This window comes from Lipotes vexillifer, unplaced genomic scaffold (genome assembly GCF_000442215.2).
Source record: "Lipotes vexillifer unplaced genomic scaffold, Lipotes_vexillifer_v1.1 scaffold491, whole genome shotgun sequence".
NCBI lineage: Eukaryota > Metazoa > Chordata > Mammalia > Artiodactyla > Lipotidae > Lipotes > Lipotes vexillifer.
In genome coordinates, this window is record NW_006770548.1 from 1,120,820 (window position 1) to 1,144,733 (window position 23,914).

Genomic DNA, 23,914 nt, shown 5'->3' on the forward strand with positions numbered 1-23,914 from the left:
ATTCCTTAGATGCAAAGACTCAATATTGAGGATATCAGTACTACCCTTAAGTTATTCTTAGAAATTCAATGCTCTCCAGTGAATTTTCAAAAGTGAAAACCCGTCATTCTGAATCTAAGGTTTATACAAAAGAAAAATTGTATGATATTGGCTAAGAAATTTTAGTCTTCTAGCTGAGGCCCCAGACATCAAGGGGCTAAAACAAATCATTCCCACTGTAGCCTGTCCAGATTCCTGTGCCACAGAAACCAAGAGAAACATTATATTTTATATTTATATATCTTATGTGCAAATTTATTTTGAAAACAGAATACTACACACATCATTTCATATCCTATTCATATCACAGATACCTTTCCTTGTTAATAGATGCCTCAGTACAGCCTAATTGTTAATGGTTTTCTTTATTGTATATTTTACCATAATATAACAAACCTTTACTTTTGAACATATGGGATGCTGCCAACTTTTTCCTATACAATCACCATTCTAAAGCACATATATGTGCACATAATTTTATCTGTATCTTTAAATGTTTTGGCCTAATTTTTTTTTTTTCCCACTACGCGGGCCTCTCACTGTTGTGGCCTCTCCTGTTTGCGGAGCACAAGCTCCGGACGCGCAGGCTCAGTGGCCGTGGCTCACGGGGCCCAGGCGCTTTGCGGCATGTGGGTTCTTCCTGGACCGGGGCACGAACCCGTGTCCCCTGCATCGGCAGGTGGACTCTCAACCACTGCGCCACCAGGGAAGCCCTTGGCCTAATTTTTAAATCTTTATTTCCTGGGGAGAAATTGTCACTAGTTAAAAATAATGGTATTAGCATCAGCCCAATAAACGTCTATTTAATAGAGTAATATTGAAAACAAGGTTGGATCTGTGCCCTTAAGAAACTCAGCTTTAAGAGAGGCAAGACAGGAGAACAAATAAGGATTGTACACTGGATTCCAATATATTGTACATACACCTGTGTACTTGATATGTGAATGACCTCATTCTCTATTTTGCAAATGCAATAATTATACAGAAAAACTGATTGTTCCCTTTTATTCACTGGAGAGGATTTACTACCAGTGATCCAAAGTGAAGGCTTCTAATTAAAGAGATTTCATTAGCAGAAAATATATTTTGGGTCCTTCGCTAGTGTCATGATGTAAAGGGATTATATGTTTTGTCATAACAAATAAGTACACTGGATTATAGATAGACTTTTACATTGTTAATGCATAAAATTCACAACCCTACAATATGTTACTAATTACTATTAATTTTCACTCCAAATTAATGTGGGGCTTTCTAGTATTTGAATGCACCTGACTTGGGTACAGGCTCTGAATTAAACAGGAAGCTGAAAATCATGTATAAGAAATACACGAATACATGCAAGAAGCAAGAACTAAAAAAAAGAGAGCCCATTACACATCAATATCTTGAATATCTTGAATATCAGTGTATGGGTGGAAATGGTTTGGGTTATCTACGGACTTGCACAGCGAGGAGGCTCCCTAACATCACTGGCTTCAAACAGGCGTTTCCACGTTGTGCAGCAGCAACTTGAATGGGACTTCACGGCTCTATCTATCCATAATACTTGATAAAAGCCCTAAAAGGTACTGAAAGTCATAATGGCACTTCCTATACTGTTTGAAGAAACTGTGCAACAAGGCAGTTAAGATTCAATCTTGGGTGAATGGGAAGCCAAAGAATTAGGCAGTGAACTAGGCCGCGGAGAGGGAAGCGGAAGCCTGGCGTGGTCCTGTGAATCGGCGGCCACCAGGCGACGGCCTCAGGACGTACGCAGAAATTCCCAGCCCTGCGCGCTGACCCGAAGACCTAGCTTTTCTTCGACTAGATAGCGGCCGGGAAACAACAGTCTTTTATCCACTCCACGAACGTCTGGATGTCTTTTCGGTGCCGGACACCGATTACAAACAGAGAAGTGGGGAGTCCGACAGAAGAACCCTGGTTTAAAGTATCCCGGCGGGCGGCGGTGGTAAGCAAAAGCCGGAAGAGATGCCGTGACCACTCTCCAATAAGCCAAATCCTCTCTGCTGCCTCTCGCAGCCGTCGGCACCGGCTGTGCTCTTGGCCCACTCTGGGTCGCAGCGCTGGGCTGTAGTGAAGTGTCGGCAGAGAGGCGTTACTGCCCAGCGCCTGCCGCAACCCCAGCGACCGCGGGTCGACCCTGGGCCGGAAGTGACGGAACTGCTCTGAGTACTTCCGGAGCTGCTGAGACGGCTTAGCCGGAGGAAGCAGCGCGGGCCTTGACCGGGGTTGGCCCGCCGCCTCCGCCGCCGCCGCGCCTGGACCCGGTTCTTCTGGCCCGGCCCGATCCGGTCTGGCCCGCCCGGGCTCAGCGGCCGCGGGGCCACGGCTCCCGGTAAGTGCACGGTGCGAGTCTAGGCCTTGTTTACCCTGGCGGGCCGGGGGAGGGGGTGGGCTCTCCGCGCGCCTCCCTAGCTCGGCCGGGGCTCCGCCTTCGTCGCTGCCCGCGAGGTCCCGGCGCCCTTGGCAGCTCTTACACTGTTTCAGCGTACTCCGCCACCCGCCGAGGGGCGGCTGAAGGCTGAGGCCAGGGCGAACCGGCGCCTGGCGTCTCTCCGTTATTCCTACTCTCGCCGCCTGCTCAGCTCGCAGTGAGGTCGGAGGCCAGCGCCTCTGACCGACTGGCGCCGGCGCATCTGGGCCCTCCCCGCCAGGCGCGCCGGGAGACGCGCTGCCTTCCGGGCTCCCCACTCGAGTCATCGTTGGGAGCTCTAGCAGTGCCGCCCGCGCGGTTAGTTAACGTCCGTTGGTGAAGGGTCCCGCAGCGCGTGGGCTCCGTGTCCTCGCGGATATCCCGGCGCCTCGGACGGGACAGGCGGCCCAGGAGCTGCGTCGACGCCTCGCCCGACGCTGCTGTGCTAGCGGCGGCAGAGGCGACCGTGTTCTGGGATGACTTCACCTCAGTACTGATTGTTACCCTGTCCCATAGAACTTTCTGCCACAGTGGTCATATTCTGTATCTTTGCTGTTAAGTAGGGTAGCCACTGTCCACACGTGGACATTGAGCATTTGATTTACGGCTCGTTCAACTGAAAAAGCAAATGTTAAATTTAATTTTTAAGTTAAATTTGAATAACCACATGTGGTTAGTGGCTACCGTATTAGACACGGTTCATATTTATGTATCAAGTAATTTTCTTCGGACTTGTAGACTTAGTAACTGACCCTACAGTGCTAAATATTACGTCTGGAGTAAACGTTGTCAGACCCACCAAAAAGTCTGTGTTTTGTTCTTGTCATCTTTAAACTGAGAAGTCTTCCGTTTGAATTCTTTAGCCCCGGGTGGGTGGCAGGTCTTCTGAACACGTGACTTTGACTGGTGGCAGGGGGAGGAGTAATTTCTGTTACTCCTTTTCTGTTTGGGATGTAAGGATAATATTTAATATCCAAAGGAAATCAAAGCATTATCATCAGTTCTGTTAATAAAGTAATAACATACTGGCCCCTTTAAGCAACGTCGGCACTCTTTCAAATAGAATAGGGATATTTAACTTGGAAAAGATTAAAAATTAAGGTTTTATTTAAATTTGGACCTAAAACACCCAGTAAGTATGAAATGACATTCTCCTTTTTGGAAGGCAGCCTGAAGTTTTCCCCTGTTTCTTGAATATTTAGTTGGTGAGAAGGCCATGGGCAACCTGTAAGCCCAAATCCTGGAGAAAAATCTAGAGAAAGTGAAAACGGTGCTTCTTTTTTTTTTTTCCTGCGGTACGCGGGCCCTCTGCCTTCGGAGCACAGGCTCCAGCCGCGCAGGCTCAGCGGCCATGGCTCACGGCCCTAGCCGCTCCGCGCATGTGGGATCTTCCCGGACCGGGGCACGAACCCGTGTCCCCTGCATCGGCAGGCGGACTCTCAACCACTGCGCCACCAGGGAAGCCCAAAACGGTGCATTTTTTGTTGTGATTCTGGAGGTAGCTTTGTGGATAGTATTAGGCTCTCTGGGAGGGTGATGGAGCCTTATGAGTCCTCATAGGCCCTGGATCTGGTGAAAGTATTATGCTGGACTCTACTGGTTGGCAGCAGTGTGGTCCTGGGCAAGTTGCTTAATCTTTTTGAACTCTAGTTTCCTCATTTGTAAGAAGGGGATGATAGCCACTTTGTAGGGTTATAAACATTTAATGAGAATGAGTCTGACCTGAAATTGGCTCTCATTAAATGAAAGCTATTATTGGTAGTGATATTTTGTAGATGGGAGCAATATTTATAATGCTCTTTATGCAGATTTGCCTAATCAGTATCGTACATAAAAATGCAGATAAAAGAAAACAATAAAAAAATCAATTATTCGTCTTCTATTTTGGAAATCATCTTCCATAATCATTGTTCGGACTTTGATTTTCATTTAGTTTAAATTTGCCTGTTTGTGTTTGAAGTATTTCTTTGTAAGTTATAAGCTCTGGTTTTCCAAGAAATTCAAAAGGATAAAGAAATGGACATAAAATTTCTAATTAAGTAAGCAAATAGTACTTATTTAGTCTTGGATAGTGGGATCTGCAGTTCTGAGAAAGTCAGGTTCCCTTGAGCATGTCAGAAGAGAGGTGGAAAATGGGTGTTAATATTGCCTAGTGGGCATTCTACTGGAGACATTTTTTTTTCTTTTTTGAGCCCAAACCACTGGACCACCAGGGAATTCCCTCTGTTTTCTATCTCTCTCTTTTTTTTGTTTTGTTTTGTTTTTTGTTTTCTTTTCTTTTGGGGACTTTTTTATTTGAAAATATTTTTTTCATGAATAAAGTGAGATCTGAAATATTGGCAGTATTCTGTAAGTGTTAGTGGAGATGACTTCATGGCAAAAGTCCAGTTTAAGTCAGTTATGATTTGCTTTGTCAACCTCTATGTAACATTTTTTTTTTTTTGTGGTACACGGGCCTCTCACTGCTGCGGCCTCTCCTTTTGCGGAGCACAGGCTCCGGACACGCAGGCCCAGCGGCCACGGCTCACGGGCCCAACCGCTCTGCGGCATGTGGAATCCTCCCGGACCGGGGCACGAACTCGTGTCCCCTGCATCAGCAGGCGGACTCTCAACCACTGTGCCACCAGGGAAGCCCTCTATGTAACATTTAAAATTGAAATTGTGGTAGTTAATTTAGGAAACCTTAACGATAAGAGTGAGGTGGTGCCCAACATTGTAAATCAACTGTACTCCAGTAAAAATTAAAAAAAAAAAAGTGAGGTGTGGTGGGCCTTCAAACTGAGGGAGGGAACTGAGTATCCATTTCTCTCACCAGTACCCCAGGTTAAATTATTGTTAGCTGTTTATTTATTTATTTATTTATTTAAGTCTATTTATTTATTTATTTATTTATGGCTGTGTTGGGTCTTCATTGCTGAGCGCAAGCTTTTCTCTAGTTGCCGTGAGCAGGGGCTACTCTTCGTTGCGGTGCATGGGCTTCTCATTGCAGTGGCTTCTCTTGTTGCAGAGCACGAGCTCTAGGCACGTGAGCCTCAGCAGTTGTGGCACGCGAGCTCAGTAGCTGTGGCACATGGGCTCTAGGGTGCAGACTCAGTAGTTATGGTGCTCGGGCTTAGTTGCTCCGTGCGTGTGGGATCTTCCTGGACCAGGGATTGAACCTGTGTCCCCTGCATTGGCAGGTGGATTCTTAACCACTGTGCCACCAGGGAAGTCCCACTGTTTACTTTCAATGCTTTCTTTTTTTAGAAGGCCATGTAACTCTTGTCAGTATATAATTATGACATATAGATTTCTGTGGGACTTATAAGAAAACAATTTCTGGTCCCTTGCTGCTTGTCCTTTTAAATGTCTTTACTTTTTAAAAAATAAATTTGCAAACTCAGGGTACCAATTTTAAAATATATAAATAGAACTATCTCTTTTCATTTTAGATGGAAATTATATAGACTATTTGGATGACATCTTCCTGAAAGATCTTCAGGAATTACAGGTATTTTTAATTTAATTTAAAGATTAATTTTTTCTTCTAAAGGAAAAATACCATAGTTAAGTTCAGTTGTGATGAGGTGGTTTTAGCATACAAAACAATTTTGTTAAAAGTCAAACTGCAAGTATTACATTACTGCCCTCTCATTAATGTGACTTATTTTTTAATTTGAGCATTTATAGGTAACATATCAGAGGTAGATTCACTGGTATTTTTACAATATCATTAAAATGTGGCTCTATAATCCCTTAGACTGGTTACATATTCAGCACACATTGATTTTTAATCTTTGTTTTAATTTTTTTTTTTTTTTTGGCGAGATTATGTACTTCAAATAGGTTTTAAATTTACTTTAGTATTTGATCCAGATTTGGTTATGTAAATTATTTACATACTATTCAATCCAAATGCTCTTGCATTTTAAGGTCCTATTATTTTTAGATTTAAATCACTATTTGATACTGTTCCTTGGAAATGATCACTTGAAATAGTGATCATTGTGCAGAGAAGTTAATGGGTATTTGCCAAAGTCCTCTCTGAGAAGAAGTTAAGACTTGTGACTGTTTTGCTTTCTCAACTAGTATTCTCTTTTCATTTATATGTAATTGAGTAACATTTTGATCTGTGAGGATTTTTCAGTAGCTGGTTACATTTGATCTCTTGTTTCTTTACCCTAAGTAGATTCTAGCCTTGATCCTGCTAAGGCAGAATATCTATAGTTTTCCTTCACTATTGGGTCAGTTTCTTTGCCTCTTAAGTACCTCTTTTAAAAGATTAGTAGAATCCTTTAAAATGGAAAAATCAGTTAATTTTGCAGACTAGAGGAGGATGTTGAAGAGCTATGTGGTTTTTATTTTTTACCTCTTTTAAAAGATTAGTAGAATCCTTTAAAATGGAAAAATCAGTTAATTTTGCAGACTAGAGGAGGATGTTGAAGAGCTATGTGGTTTTTATTTTTTTACTATGCACCTTTTTTTCCATTTATCTGAGAGTGATGTCTGTAAAACAATGGTATTCTCAGTGGAGCATAATTAGCTAAGAGATTTTAAACTTTGGTTGTTTAGCTTTTAGGGTGCTTCTTCTGTGGGCAGCCAGCTGTGGGAATGTACTCCTCTCTTAAGGACCGTGGCAGGAAGGACAAATCTATAGGAATTTAACTCCTTGACATAGAGCAGATAGCCTTACTCTTTCATGCCAGACCCTTCATGTGAAATGACCATTGTTAACTGCTTCTGCCCCTCCAGGAAAGGGTTTCCCTTTGAAAGGCCTGGCATAGAGATGGTGGTGAGGTTTCTTGTATGAGGGGAGAGTTGCAATAGGCCACAGTGGGGATAGGACCAGGGCTATGCCATTTTGATTATTGAATGGTTTCTGTTACAGCTTCTCATAGTGAAAGTAACACTTATTTTTTTCTTTTCTTCCCTTAGAAGACGAAAACACTAATGCATTTGAGAAAGTGGTAAAGTTTGTGGGGAGGGGAAAAAACTGCTTTCCTGATCTGCAACTCGTCTGGATGTTAAGATGTCTGTGGACATGAATAGCCAGGGGTCTGACAGCAATGAAGAGGACTATGACCCGAATTGTGAGGAAGAAGAAGAGGACGAGGACCCTGGGGACATAGAGGACTATTATGTGGGTGTAGCCAGCGATGTGGAGCAGCAGGGGGCCGATGCCTTTGATCCTGAGGAGTACCAGTTCACCTGCTTGACCTACAAGGAGTCCGAGGGTGCCCTCAATGAGCACATGACCAGCTTAGCCTCTGTCTTAAAGGTGAGCAGCGTTGTCAATTCCCAAGTGTAATTCCTGCAATTAAATCTAAATATGAGCTGTTGCTAACGTCTCCTCCAGACTGATCAAATGTCCTGTAGCTTGAAACCAAATATAAGTGTATGTTGCATCATCTGGACACATGTGATGCATTTACTTTGTTTGCTAATATGTGCATATCTAAGGTCCTCAGCTTCCCGGACTACTAGGAATTAGAAAGGAAGGGTGGGGTGGATTCAGGAAAAATAGACCAGAAGTACATAGAAGCAGAACTGCATAGATTAACACTTGTTTCAGAAAGTCTTATGAAACTTTATGAGGTAAGATAGGATAAGCATCAGAATCACCATCTTCAGCACACCAGGGTGTGGGTGACTGATAAATGTCTTAAGAGAGGTACCTAGATCTCCTGGTTTGCTGTGAATGATCAGTGCTTCTGGGCTAATGAGCTCATTTGTTTCGTATACTGATGACTAATGTCTGATGTTGAAAGAGATTTTAGCAATAACTAAGAATAAAGCAAGTTCTCATAGCTTGTATTTCACTGATTTTGGGGGGTGTTAAATTAAAATTTTAAATAATTAACAAAATTGGTTATTCTAGCAAGCACCTTATTTTTAACACTTAAACTAGCATACTTTTCAATATCTTGCACCTCAGGCCAGTTACTGTCCTCACTATGTACCTTTTGTACTATGTAATATTACACTAGTACATAGCATAGCCACATAGAACACCATGTACTGTGAATGTGAATATTATTATAGTCATTTAGACAATTTCCCAGCATGTTTCTTTCTCCTCTAACATTGGCCATTATGTGAAAGTGGGGAAATTTCTCCTACTTTACTGTTTTCCCTGACCTTCCTTTCAGGAACTGTTACATGGATTTTGTTGTTTGCTAAAATTGAAGATCAAGAGCACATTGGAATGATTTCAACCAGATAATTTTCATGTTGGTATTTAAATGGAAATAACTAAGGTGTGCCATGGGTCATTACTATAAAAGTTGCCTTATCTACTAGTTCAGGCAATTTTTTTTTCCAATTGATCGGCAAAGGCTAACTAATACCTTGGATTTGGACACTCAGGGCTTTATTAGCAACTAGCTGGAAGCTGAAAGCTAAAGCTTTTTGTGTGACTCACTCCTAGAAGTGTGCACATTTCCTCTCGTGCTCAGCATAAAACTCTGAAGAATGGAGACCCATTGGAACCTCTGGGTTTGGGATTTCTCCACCATAACGATAACAAAGCTGCTGGGACCTCTGCTTTCCAAGGGCATTTCCCTGGTAGAAAAGAGGCATCAGATCTTTTCCTTCCTCGTTATTCACACCTCTCCCTATCTGGTCAACTAGTTTCTTTTACTTTAACCATATTATACATAGTCTTGGTATTTAAAATTACAAAAAAAAAATTGTCAGGTGTGTGGTTCTGGACGGTATCAATTGACTAAGTTCATCAGGATGTTCCCATCTATGCGTAGGAATTCTCAGTTTGTCCAGCCCCTTGCACTGACTTCCTGACCTGCTAAAGCGGGGCACAGCTGAGGGGCACAGGCCCTTTCCTCTTTTTTTTTTTTTAATTGTAGTAAAATCCATAAAATTTACCATTTTACGTCCTTCCTTTTTATTAGGCTGTCATATTGTCGGCACCCTGGAAAGCCTTTCCTTCATCTCCTCACCTTTTAGTACCCTCAGGGCTCCTTCAGAGTCTACCTTGTGATTTCCCTGAGGGAGCCTCCTCAAGACCCTCTAGAACACAGTGGTTGTTTCTTTTGGTCCCAGTGTCCAAATGTTACAGCCCATGTTTATTACATCGTATAGTGCAGTCTTCTAACTGCTTCACGTTGTTTTACCTTTTCACATGTTTTTACATGTTCTCTCCAACTAGATTGTTACTTTCTGGAGGGCAGAAACTACATTTTACCTTCTCTCTCCCATCATCGCTATCATAGTGTTTCATCCATAATAGGTATTGAATAATTTTGAGATACTTGTGGATTTTGATGATGTAGCTGATGTTATTGGTGTGAGCTACATTCCCCTAGTCCCTGCTGTATATTCTCTACTGTCGTAAAAGGGCATTATTCTGTCCCTCAAGATCATGAAGAGTAGAACAAAAAGAACTCGGAACAGAGTTGAAGGAACAAAGAGAGATGGAAGAAAGTTGAAACCTCAGGAAAGGGTTAAAGAGAAAATGAAGCAAAGAGGAAAATAATCCATGAAATTTTAGATGATGGTAGAAGTAGAAGATGGATTTTTTTCCCCTCCCTCACTGAGGAGCATGTCAACACCAGTTCCTTTCTGGGGCTGGGCGGCAAAGGTCCTGGCTCGTTTGGTGGCTTGGCTGCACATAAAGGGGCTCAGTGGTGTTTTAAGTGGTTCAGGAATTTGACCAAAGACGACAGGCAGAAATAGCTTGATTAAGAGTAAGGGAGAAGGAATCACACACAGTATTCCTCTCTCAGGCTGGCTAAAAACTAGCATTGGGGGCTTCCCAGGTGGCGCAGTGGTTGAGAGTCTGCCTGCCGATGCAGGGGACACGGGTTCGTGCCCTGGTCCGGGAAGATCCCACATGCCGGGGAGCGGCTAGGCCCGTGAGCCATGGCCGCTGAGCCTGCGCGTCCAGAGCCTGTGCTCCGCAACGGGAGAGGCCACAACAGTGAGAGGCCCGCGTACCGCCAAAAAAAAAAAAAAAAAAAAAAAACTAGCATTGGTTTTATTTTTGTATTTAAAATTTTTTTGAGACAGGAGGAAATAATTTAAGTGCTGAGTTTACAGAATGGTGTTCACAGGTGCTTTGGCTACTCTCACTCCCCTGTTGCATGTGTCTCTGAGAATGGAGCTCAGTAGTCATCACCCAGGGCAGTACTGATTTCCCTCATTGGTCATGGTGCTGTTTGCACAACTCTGTGACTTATTGAGATATTTAATTCTTTCATATGATTTAGGTGTTATTCAGCTAGTAGGAAATGTGATATGTACGTAGTTTAAAATTAAAGCCTTATGAGCAGCTGTCCATGAACAAAAGCTAAGTTTGAGGAGTGGCATCAATTTTCCACTGATCTGTGTTACTCATTTTGTTGTGTTCTGGCAGTTGCCTATCGGTTAGCCGTAGCCTAACAAAATTAAGCCTTATGTTACCTTTTGGGATTTGAAGTCTCTTAAGTAGAAAATTGCCAGTTGCCTGGGACACTGGGCTTTTGGCTTAGTGAGGGCCCTTGGTGTCAGAGTCTTCCTGTATGTATTCTGGGACCAGTCCTTGAGTAAGATCATTAATTGAGAAAGGAAAGTGCCCAGAAAATCAGATCCCGGACTGAGGATAGACAACAGAGAAAATGCTTATCTGTTATGGGGTGGTGGCGGTGGGGACTGCTGATGTTCAAATAATGGCAAAACAGAAGCATTGTTTAGGGAATGAGCTAACATCCTGTACAAATGGAATAGTCGTGAAAGATGAAATGATTGCCAAGTGAGGTGGATTGTGTTGTAAGAGGGGGAAAATCTCTGACGAATATTTTAGTGATATTTCAGTCTTTCAAGAAAACAAAGTTACCTTAAAAAAATTTTTTTTTAGGGCTTCCCTGGTGGCGCAGTGGTTGAGAGTCTGCCTGCCGATGCAGGGGACACGGGTTCGTGCCCCAGTCTGGGAAGATCCCATATGCCGCGGAGCGGCTGGGCCCGTGAGCCATGGCCGCTGAGCCTGCGCATCCAGAGCCTATGCTCCGCAACGGGAGAGGCCACAACAGTGAGAGGCCCGCGTACCGCAAAAAAAAAAAAAAAGAAAAAAAAAAAATTTTTTAAAATTTTATTTATTTTTGGCTGTGTTGAGTCTTCGTTGCTGCACACAGGCTTTCTGTAGTTGCGGTGAGTGGGGGCTACTCTTCGGTGCGGTGCGCGGGATTCTCATTGTGGTGGCTTATATTGTTGCGGAGCACGGGCTCTAGGTGTGTGGGCTTCAGTAGTTGTGGCGTGTGGGCTCAGTAGTTGTGGCTCGCAGGCTCAGTAGTTGTGGCACATGGGCTTAGTTGCTCCACGGCATGTGGGATCTTCCTGGACCAGGGCTCAAACCCATATCCCCTGCATTGGCAGGTGGTTTCTTAACCACTGTGCCACCAGGGAGACCCTACATGCTGTATTTTTATATGAAACTTACACAAAGATTATTATTGCTGCTATAGATGAGGGGAGGCCTTTTCTAGTAATAACAGGCATTTTTATTGCAAAATGTGCTATAGTTAACTTACAATAATTTTGTCATTCAGTGAATCCTGTTGGTACTGTCCCCTGAATTTCATGAGGCATTTGCTGTCAGGCTGCCTAAGAAGGAGATTAGGCATGGTTGAGCCCCAGAGAGAGCCCAGGCTGGCTTTCACTGGTGATGGGCTGGACGCGTCCCCCACGTTGTGTGCGCCTTCTCTCAGCAGCATGTCAGGGCTGTGGGCGGGAGAGGCAGAGTGTTGCTTCTCAGAGCCCCGCTCATGCTTCAGAAAGGAGAAGAAATAGTACATTTTGGGCTAGATCTAGTCCATGGAGCTACTGTGAGCTATCTGAGCTTTCTGCTGATAGGATAAACTTCAAGATAGGGTACAGCAGCAGTGCAAGTAACCAAAGTCCACGGGTCGATTAAGCATGGGGATGGGGAAGTTACCTTCTGGGCTGGAGTGGGAGACTAAGATGTATAGGTAAAAAACAATAAAATGTAGAGGATCATGAATGCAGCCTAAGGTGTCTTTACTGTTGGAGGGAAGAATTTGATTTTTTAAACTTCAGTGCTGAACTGTGCTGCTCATTTTCTCAAGCCTGGTTTTCCTCAAATAGGGTTAGAGAAATAAGCTGGTTATTAATGAGTATTTTTACTACAGTTCTTGCCTTACGAATTGCTGTATTAACTGTAGTAGAGCTGGGAAAATGTTCCCTAGAACACTCTATTCTGCCACCCTCTTGCTTGAATTTGTTTTAAGATCTAGTGCTTGCGGGCCTCCCTGGTGGCGCAGTGGTTGAGAGTCCGCCTGCCGATGCAGGGGATACGGGTTCGTGCCCCGGTCCGGGAGGATCCCACATGCCGCGGAGCCATGGCCTTTGAGCTTGCGTGTCCGGCAAGGGGAGAGGCCACGACGGTGAGAGGCCCACCTATTGCAAAAAAAAAAAAAAAAAAAAAAAAAAAAAAAAAAAAAAAAAAAAAAAAAAAAAAAAAAATCAACAACAACAAAAAAAACAAAAAAAAGATCTAGTGTTTGCTATTCAGCAAAATATGGCTGGAAAATCTCTCAAGAGTTCTTTTTCTGTGGATCATTTTTCCCTTTCGTGGATGAATCATGAGTTTTCAGGACTTCTGACTTTAAGTGCAGAAGTCTTTATAGTCCCTTGTTCAAAACAACCCGGTTTCTATGCATTTGTCATTTGTAACATAAGCAGTTAATATTCTTAACAACAAATACCTTATATTTATCCTTTCTCTCAAGTGGCACTAAGTTTTTGTATAATATCTGGAAAAGACTAACTTTATTTATTAAATCAACTTTCTTGTATTCTGGTATAGCTGAATTTTAAGAACATTTTACTTTTATTTATACATTCATCAATTAACCAAGTAAGTAATGGTTGTTTTCTTGTTACTACTCATGGAAAAGTATCTTTAAGCTGGGCCTAGTAACACTGAATGTTTGTGTGCTGAACAGCCATCTGATTTCTATTTTTATGATCTGATGTCAGGTTTCTTTGCATACCTGTATCTCAGAATCTAGATTAAATTCCTGTGTTTCAAATAGTTGGTTGTTAGTGGATGTGTTGACCATACTTCACCATGCTTTAGTCTGGAAGTCTGATTTCTGTTTTACTGGTATATAAATTTATTTTTTAAAGGGAGATGAGAAATGTCCAGAGTGACATTGAGAATTGCCTAAGTACAGCTAGTGCTAGAGTTGTCCCTGTCTTGCCAACTTAGGAAGGTTATTGTTATCATTAACTTTGTGTCCTCACTGTGTACCTGGAGTCACACACAGCATGCTCACTGCCTTCCAGAAAAGAAGCTCTTCATCAGATTCAAGGCCAGCTTTCATTCTGGTCTTTTCTTGTACTTTCACACTACCTTAGGAACCGTGTAAACCGTTTGTAATCAAGGGGTGATTCTAATTCCACAGTTGTCCTAAACCTGAACTTATTTATATTTAAATGATTATTGTTGAGATGTTAATACAGTTGAAGAATATCATTCATAATTCCATTAATGTAAAATAAAAGTTTTCTTCCTTGCTTATTATCCTTAGGTCTTATCCCTATTCATAGATAATGTTACTGTGCTGCAATTCATTCATTCATTCAACCAATATTTATTGAGCACCTATTATGTTACAGGCACTGGGAAAATAGCTGTGAACAAAATAGACAAGAATCCTTGATCTGGGCAACAGTACATTCTAATAATCATTATGTACATGTATTTATATATTCTATTTTTTTGTGTAAATTTCAAACATTTCCTCTTGTTTATACTTCATCCTCATTAGTTATTTTAGGGATAACATACCATCTTGTTCTTGAACCATAATTTTCTCAAGCTTTCCCCATTGGGCATTTAGGTGAGCACTTATGTGTTACAGTTATGGGGACTGGTTATATTGCTGTGAGTATTTTCATGGATGTGGCCTTTGTGTTGTTAAGCCTGGGCTAGTGGTCAGATAACTAGGTTCCAGTTCCTTTTCTGCCATTTAATATAACATGACCATGGGCAAGTTTCTCAACATCTCTAAGCTTCAATTTCCTCACCTATAAAATGATGATAATTAATACCTTCTTCACAGCATTAAGTGAGATGATGCATATAAAGTGCCTGGCACTGAATGTTCAAACATGGTCATGGTAGAAGCAGGGCAAGAGTTGAATAAGGAGAATATTCCTTTCACATGTTTGCTGTGGTTCCTTAAAACATTCTCAGGATTGTGCATTTTGAGTCATAGGGTAGGAGCCACATTGTGGAAGGTTCTGGGTGACATATTACTGACCGATGCTTCTGAGTGTGTGTGTGGTAGTTGGATCATGTACCTTGGACTCTTTTGCCTTCATCCAAAGCCTCTAGTGTCCTTCTCCTGGGGCCTACTGATAAGAAAAGTAAAAATAACACAAATTGAATTTTGAATTGGGACTAGGAAAAGATTATAGGGGAATGTAGCCTGTCTTTTGTTCCTACATTTCTGATGAACTGCAGCAGTTGGTCTTGTGCCTGCATTGACAGCACTCCTTAATGAAGTGCTGAGCTTAGTTGATTTTGGGATCCTTGTTACTAAGGCACCTCCTTACCTTTTTTTTTTTTTTCCCCCATGCCACATGGCATGTGGGAATCTTAGTTCCCCAACCAGGGAGCGAACCCATGCCCCCTGCAGTGGAAGTGTGGAGCCTTAACCACTGGACCACTAGGGAATTCCCAAGCACCTCCTTACTTTAACTTTTGCTCTGTCCCAGTATCACTCTCCTACTGCTCTAGGAATAATTTAAAGGATTAGAGTTCTCTGCTCGAAAGAGTGAAGAGTTGTAGGTAAGATTTGAGAAAGGTACAGACTGAGATAGCAGGAAGCTTCTCATCTTGCTCGTCCTGAAATGTGTCTGCCTGTGGCTTGATTAATTAAACTGTCATGAATTGTTGGAATTTGAAGCTTACGTTGTGTTCTCTTTTCTTTAAACTATAACGAGGCTTTATAAACATGAAATGGTTTTACTGTGATAACCACAAGTTATTAATCATAAATAGAGGAAAGTACAGGCAGGAAGAGTGAGAGGTTTGTTTGGAGATTTTAACAGAACAGAGCTGTTCTTATAATCATGAACAAAGAGTGGTCTCTATCTGAAAGTGTTGCTCTCTGTGACTAGCAGTTTCTTTCCTGGCCAGTACATGCTCTACCCACTCATTTCCTTTTTCCGTTGTTTTAGACTTTTACTGGTTTCTTCAATGCTCTCACCATCATTTTCCAGTCTGTATATAGCCTTGCCACGTTTTACAAGAAATATTCCAGTGCCATCAAACGTGGCTTTCTGGATTCTCTATCTTAATTGGTGATACCACCATCTACCAAGCTGGAAGCTGAGGATTTACCCTTGACTCCCTTCTCCCATGAAGCCCTCTCTGATCTCCACAGTCAGACACTCTTGCCTCTATACCACTTTGTGGTACATGTTTCTTTCTTTTTTCTTTTTTAAGTTGTTTATTTTTTATTTTTGGCTGCATTGGGTCTTCGTCATTGAGTCTTTGTTGCTGAGCGTGGGCTTTCTCTAGTTGCAGCGAGCAGGGGCTACTCTTCATTGTGGTGTGCAGGCTTCTCATTGCAATGGCTTCTCGTTGCAGAGCACAGGCTCTAGGCACACAGGTTTCAGTAGTTGTGGCACATGGGCTCAGTAGTTGTGGCATGTGGGCTCTAGAGCACAGGCTCAGTAGTTGTGTCGCACGGGCTTAGTTGCTCCATGGCATGTGGGATTTTCCTGGACCAGGGCTCAAACCTGTGTTCCCTGCATTGGCAGGCGGATTCTTAACCACTGCGCCACCAGGGAAGTCCCTGTGCATGTTTCTTGGTATGTACTTATGCTATTTGGAAAATTAGTTGTTTGTAAGCCAGGGATTGAACTCTGAGATAGAGGTCCATGTTTTTTCTTTGTATAACAGCATCTAGCAAAAAATGCTAGGTTATGTTTTGTTCTCAGTAAGTGTTGCTTATTGTTGATTTGACTGTCTAAGCCCAGGCCAATAATTGCAAAAGTTGAGAATCTAACCCCGAGGCTCTACTCTGTGTGCTCATGTTTGTAAATAGATGACATGCTTGTTGAAGGGCTTCCATGAAGCCAGCTGACTTTTAAGTACAGATAATATATACCTAGTGGATGTGTGGTTCCCAGCTTGGTGTGCATGTCAGAATTAGTTTTGGCAGTTCTTATACAGAAGACTGAACTTCATGCAGATATAATAAAACAATCTTCAGAGGTGAGGTGAGGTATTTTACATTATATTCATGTGGAAGTACAAAAAAATTATGAAATGATTCAGGTTATCAAAATGAGGAGAGAGGAGTGCATCCTTTCTTTGGCTGCTGAAAAGATATGTCCAACATTCAGAGTGTACTGGTTTTTTAACCAGAATGAGAGTAGGATGTAAACTGCCCACCTATACTCACAAATTGGGTAGGTTTTCTGTAATATTTTTGATGTCTAAACATTACTTCATATTTCCTTACCAAAATAAAAGTGGGTCCTTATGTCCATGTTGATAATGAGTAGCTGTAAAACTGACTAATAGTATGTGCAATCATAAATACAATGTGAATGTTTTAAAGGGTTTTTATTTTATGACGTAAGTAGAACACCTGAAGTCTTTGCTTCAAGATGGTTGGCTGCCCTCACATACGTTTGTCCCTTCTCCATTTTTTTTTGTTTGTTTGGTATTCAGATGTCTGTAACAGTTTTATTTACAATGGCCAAAAACTGGAAACAACCCAAATATCCACAAACAGATGAATGAACAAATAGTGGCATACCCATAGAACAGCGTACTGTCATCGATATAAAGAGTGGGCTGCTCATACAAACGTCATTGATAAATCTCAAAATATGCTGCATGAAGAAACTCAGGGGAAAAAATAAACAATTTATTATTTCAATCATACACAATGCTAGAAAATGCAAACTTATCTATTGTAAAGGAAAGTGAATTAATGGTTGCCTGGAGAGCTGGGGGGAGGGCAGGAAAAGAGAGATTATTAAAGAGCATGAGGTAAATATGGAGGTGCTCCTCCATTTTTAAATAACCATGAAAATGAAAGTAAAGGCATATGTATGTTATAAACACGTATTAACAAAGAGAACATGGGGGAGCATGTGGGACATCATTGTACGTGGGAGCCAGTTTGTCCAACATGTCTTTGAAGAGGTTGTGGGCTCTGATTTGACTGACAAAGACTGGGAAAGATAAGTGTGCTGCAGATGGGGGGATTAATTAAAGGTCTGTATGTAGAACAGTCAGCCCTGCTCTCACTTGGTCTCTCGGCAAAATAATCTGGATAATCTGGGGAGAAATAGGGCACTTAGAGAATGTAAGATTTGGTTCTCTTCATTTGTCATTTTGGGAGCCTTTGAGTCTTGAATAATTGCTGCCCCTGATCAGTTACCCTAAAGAAAAAGCCTGTCATTTGGCAGGTCTGTTCATGTACACAGAGCTAGGATTCAATTCCTGAGGCCCCCTTTTTGAAAATTGTAACATTCACATAAAATTCATCATTTTAAAGTATACAATTCAGTGGCATTTAGTACACTCATAGTGTTGTGCAACCATCTTCTGCATCCAAAACATTTTCATCACCCCAAAAGGAAACTTGGTACCCACTAAGCAGTTACTTTCCACTTCCCCCATCTCTGGCAGCCACTAACCTGCTTTCTGTGTCTCTGGATTTACCTATATATGCTATATAAATGGAATCATGCAATATGTGACCTTTTGTGTTGCTTTCTCTTAGCATAATGTTTTTGAGGTTCATCCATGCTGTAGCATGTATCAGTACTTCATCCCCCTTTTTGGGTGACTCTTCATTTTATAATGTGAATGGCTAACCAAGAATTACCAGACATTTCAGGAAAACATGCAAAATGAAAGAGAAACAGAAAATTTGACCGTAGCTGAAACAGACCAGTAGGTAATTTTGCTTGTTTTTAAAAGTGCACTATTTAGTATTTGCCAAGATACTCAAGAAGATGTGACATCTATAAAACAATCAGAGATGCCATCAGGAAGAAAATCAAAACAAAAAGAACTTGTGGAGATGAATTATGGGTTTGTCAAGTTAAAAAATATTCCGTAGATAGGTCAGAAGATAAAATCAAGAAAATCTCTCAATGTAAAGCCAACATGCAGGCAAAAAATGTATGTGAAAAAACAGAGGCATGGAGATTCAAGCCAGAGATCCAGCATTTACTAGGATTTGTGGGAAGTGAGAACAAAAAATTGAAGGAAAGAAAATATTAAAAAGTTTAAGAAGGAAATTTCTAGGAGCCAAAGAGAGGAGAGTCTTCATATTGAAAGGGTCTATTCATTGCCCAGAAGAATAAAGACCCATTGCCAGAACTGTCCCTGTGAAATTTCAGAAAAACAAGGATAGACAGAAAACTCTAAAAGTTTCCATGAAGATATATCAGGTCTTCTAAAAGAAATGGGAATCAGATGTCTCAGCAGCAGCAGTTGCAACCAGAAGACAGTGCAGCAATGACTTTCAAAGTCCTGAGGGAAAATAGTTCTGAATCTAGAATTCTGTCCTTGGAAAATAAACTCGTTTTCAGATGTGCAATGACTCCCAAAATTTACGTCCCTTGTACCTTTTCTGAAGTAGTTACTTCAAGATGAAAATCAAAAAAGAGAAAAATAAAATTCAAGAAATGAACCAGGACTTACCTGGTGGTGCAGTAGTTAAGAATCCACCTGCCAATGCAGGGGACACAGGTTTGAGCCCTGGTCTGGGAAGATCCCACATGCCGCAGAGCTAGTAAGCCCGTGTGCCACAACTACTGAGCCTGTGCTCTAGAGCCCACGAGCCACAACTACTGAGTCCACGTGCCACAACTTCTGAAGCCTGTGCTCCCAGAGCCTGTGCTCCACAACAAAGAGAAGCCACCGCAATGAGAACCCTGTGAGCCGCAAAGAAGAGTAGCCCCCACCTGCTTCAACTAGAGAAAGCCCGCGTGCAGCAATGAAAACCCAAAGCAGCCAAAAAATAATTAATTAGTTAATTAATTTAAAAAAAGAAAAGAAATGATTGAACTAACCTAGTAGTCCAGTGAAAAGTCTCTTGTTCAGCTGTGTAACAGGCCTGGAAAATGGTCAGCCCAGATTGGAACAGAAACTTGGTGCGGTCCAAGAAAAATTTCTTCAGGAATAGGAGTGAGGTGGATTCCAGCAATAGATAGAAAGAAGAAACTGGAAGATGGTTGGGATGTGGTGAAGAAACCATAGGTCTCTTCAAAAGGGGCAAGGGAATTAGAATTCCCATGCAAAGCAGAAAAACTACACACAAAAAAATCACAAGCCAAATAAATATAAAGCAAACCCTCCTTATGGCACAAGTATGAGTGATTGGCAGCGACTAATAATGATAATGTATTTGTGCCTGATGTACAAACATTCTTGGAGTGGGCCAAGGATCGTGACATTGGAAGCTCAGGGTAGAAAATGCAATTCTGGTCCTGTTAACAATGTCTTAAAATTACAAAGGCTACAGATAGAGGAACTGAAAATAGTGATTTTAATATCAAAAAGTTGGGGCTTGGATGGGAGTGGGTAGGGAGTGGTATAAGTAAGCTAAGTCTGGTAGAGAATTATGGGCCCACTCAGCGATGTTGGTAACAACCAGAAGAACCCAGACGAATGACTGGGAGAGATTTCTCCTGGGTGGGAAGACTGGGAGGATTGGGGTGGGGCGGGACAGAGGGGCAGGTGTTGTTCCTTTTCATCAAAGTGCTTTTTATGAACCATTTGATTTATTTTTTGTTCAGTGGTAATTGGGATAGGTAAAGAATTTGTTGATTCCCAATAAAAGAAGTGTTTCTGAGTGTCTTCTGTTGTCTTAACTTTTAGATAGATGCTAGGAAAGATGGGGAAAAAATAGTTTAACCTCTACCATAAAATAACTTAAAGATCTCTTTGCCTTTAGTTTCTGCCCCCTCCTTTTTTAGAATGGTGAGAAAGAAAGGAGGTATAAATAAATAAAACCTTTTCTACTTCTATTTCATATTTTCTGATATACCTACTAAAAGCACCATTTTATTTTGCTCTCTTGAAAAACTTGAAGTGGTTTCTCCAGATTCCAGCCTTAATTCTTCTTTCCTGTTGCTCCTCTCCCTAATGTTTGATTTTTGCCTCCTCAAACCTCCTGTCAGCATCTCTGCCATTCCTGTCACCCTCAGAAGGCTTCTCAGCCCACCATTCTGTTTCTTTTTTTTTTTAAACCCTCCCTTCTGGAGCTGTATCTGGCCTCTCCTGCTAGATTGTGCACCCCCTGAGGGCTTGGAAGGCTTTGGTGCCTGCCTGGGCTCTGGAGGAGGCTGTGGATTTGCAGTGGCTTGAGATTAGACCATAGGAGACGGGCGGAGGGTAGCGTTAGCATATAGGACCTAGTACTGGCACAGGCATTGTTCTAGGTGCTTAGGTATGACAGAGAAGTAAAGTGTTCTTAAAAACCTCCTCCCTCAGAGAGGAGCTTCTATTCTGATGGAGGTTTACATAAACATAAAAGTTATAAAAATGTGATGTATGTTTTGAACATAGCTAACAACAGCAGTCAGTGGCTCTGCCTTTGAAACATGCTGTTGGTGTTTGTGGCTTTGTCACTGAGATATGCTAGCCTATGAGGTGTCCTCTGGAGAAGAGAGGTGACCTAGCTGGAACTGCCTAGAGGTATTTGGTATTCCTTCTCCTTTGTCTCCTCACAGTAGCAGTAGTTGGAGAAGACAGCGTTGTTTGAAATCACTTATGGACAAGATGGGTTTATAGCTGCAGGAATATGGTAGGATACTTGGCTTTTAGTGCTACTATGTGTAGTTCATTGGCTATCAGCTCCTATCTGCATTTCTTTTGGTTGTGGTTACTGGATTGACCTTGGTTCACTGAAGTTACAATCATCCTGCCTATATATGGCATCCCCCTAGAAAACTGTTAGAATTCTAGAAGGGGCTGTAATCAGCCTTTTGTACTAAGTATTTCCCAGAAGATTTTCATTGAAATGCAAACCTAAAAGATATGCTGGCTGGGATTTACTTCACAATAATCTAGAGGGTAGGGGATAGGTAGGGTGCAGATACAGTGGACCTGGCCATGAGTTGATGTTGGAGCTGGGTGATGGGTACATGGGTTTCATTATAGTCTTCACTTATATAGATGCTTGGAATTTTTCATAATAAAAAAATTACCCTCATGGTCAAGAAATGGATGACTTTCGTATTTTTGCTTTATTGTATTTTTCATAAATAACTTTAGTAAGGTCTTTAGGTGTTTTTGGTATTGATTTTAATGATCAGAGACCATAACAGGACTAAATTAAGGATAGACTGGAGAGAAATCTTCAAATTTGTGTTTATTAATCAGAGTTTTTAAAGCACTTGTAATACATGGGTGTTTCAATTACAAGTCAGCCCTCCCTCCACGGAGAGAAAGTAAAGGAAGCAAAGTTACAATCAGGTGCCTGAGAGCTGACCTTTTAGAGGCTGACAGTATGAAGGTCTTCAAGTATGGGAGAAGTGAAGGCCCACCACTTAAATTAGACTTTAGACCTTGCCTAAGGTCAGAGGCACTCTGGGACCCTACTACCACCACCACCACTGCTGATTTTGCCCCATTCTAGGCTGGTGTTCACCTACTCCTTTGTCTCTGTGCTTTAACCTGACTTCTTTCTCTTATTCCTTCAGTACTTTCTTGCCTCACCCTCTACCCTCCAAGACCAGAATCCATCCATCTTGATCTCCTTAGGCTAGTTTTACTGTATCATGTCCCTTTCTACCCCAGGCCCAGAAGTTGGCCAACAATTCACTCTTTTCCTTCATCTCTGCTTTTTAGTGAATGACCACTAGTGTTTGTTAACAAATGTGATTGGACCATGAAGTGGCTTAACAACAGGCTGAGGCATGGAGACCCATTCATGTAGCCTTAAAAGATTTCAGGCAGTTGGCAAGTAAGAATTCTAAATAAAAATTGAAACTACCACCTGTATTTTTTCAGGCCGTTGATGCTCACTGCCATCAGCTGCATCCTCCCTATGGCACTGGTAAGTGTGGGAAGGGCTGGTGACAGTTTTGGTGGGCTGCTGAATTTCTTTTTTCTGGGGGAAAAAAATCTATCTGCAAGCTGTGTTATTAACTTGTCCCCAAGGGCTGGACAGCTTGAACCAGCTATAGGAGACTAAAAAGATGAAGAAGCAACTGACCATGCTCAGGGGTTTCCTTGGGGAGCTGTTGTCAGGAATGGAGGCTATTTAGTATGTGCTTTGATCCTTACATAAAATTAGCATGTCCTGTGCATTATTTTGAATAATAAATATACTATACAGGTTCTCTGGGATGTCAAGTAATGACTGTTAAATTTCCTGAAATTCTGAAGACATTCTTCCCAAAGATAGATGTTGGCGATGTATTGAAAGAGTCCAGAATATTGTATGTACTTATCGTCTCCTTCAGTAGCAGGATTTATCTCCCTCTGGTATTTTAAGTTCTTTTTGGTCAGGGGATCAAAAATGTTTGTTCCAATGATTAAGTTATAAAATTCTGATAGAGACTTATACTTGAATTTTTATCGGGGAAGGGTTTGGTGGAAACCAGAAAAGAAATGTGTGGCTCTCATTTACTGACAGACTTCAGGTGGACTTAGGGTCCTGTGATTTGAAAAATAATTTCACCACAGTCAGCTTTCTGCTCAGGGACCTAATAGGAAAAATACATACAATGAAATTGAAACATAGAGTGGGGCAGCAAGTCATAGGAATGCTAAAAGAATGCTAAAATATAACCGAATAACCAGATTGCTGCTGGAGTTGCCTTATCTAAGCTCCTGTAATCCTGCATCTGTCTCCTTGTAATGAGTGGGTCAGAGGCCACATAGATCCAGAAGTTTTATCTTATCAAGGTAGTCTCCATTCCAAGTTGACAGGCTGATGTTTACACTATTTCATTTCTCTAGTCTCTGAAGCCCTTAGATCATGGAATAAAAGTGCCTCCAGACAGAATATCTAACAAAGTGCTGAGGTTGTAGACTTGTGTGCTGTTAACCATGTCAGGAACTGCTTGCTGATAACAGCAGTTAAAATATTCACGTACACTTCATTACATCTCTGTGAGAAAATCTTAGCATCATTGGCTCATATCCTGGATTTTCCCCCTCAGGTCCAACTCCTACCCACCCACCCCCCCAAAGCCCTGCTTATGAAGCCAGGATAGAATTGTGTGCACGCTTTATATATTCTTTGTTAAAAAACAGAAAGGAGAACTTAACTCCCCAGCAGCTGTCTAGTCCTTTAGGTATCTGTGAACAGGTGGTAACTGCTGAACATTTTTTTTTTTTTTTTTAACTGTACGCGGGCCCCTCACTGTTGTGGCCTCTACCCTTTGCGGAGCACAGGCTCCGGACGCGCAGGCTCAGCGGCCATGGCTCACGGGCCCAGCCGCTCCGCGGCACGTGGGATCCTCCCGGACCGG

General features: G+C 41.9%; 1 protein-coding gene across 2 annotated transcripts in view; it reads left to right on the forward strand.

The window, feature by feature from the left end:
• Positions 1–2,230: 2,230 nt before the first annotated feature.
• The window catches only part of ARIH2 (ariadne RBR E3 ubiquitin protein ligase 2), a 55,566-nt gene continuing 33,882 nt past the window's right edge, over positions 2,231–23,914 (forward strand). Inside the window, exons 1-3 of one of the 2 annotated variants that reach the window (XM_007446172.1) lie at positions 2,231–2,377; positions 5,887–5,945; positions 7,373–7,712. In XM_007446172.1, coding sequence (XP_007446234.1) covers positions 7,464–7,712 — 249 coding nt within the window. In that variant the 5' untranslated portion in view covers positions 2,231–2,377; positions 5,887–5,945; positions 7,373–7,463. Of the gene's footprint in view, positions 2,378–5,886; positions 5,946–7,369; positions 7,713–23,914 lie in introns of both variants that reach the window. The other variant, XM_007446171.1, reaches the window with a different exon arrangement.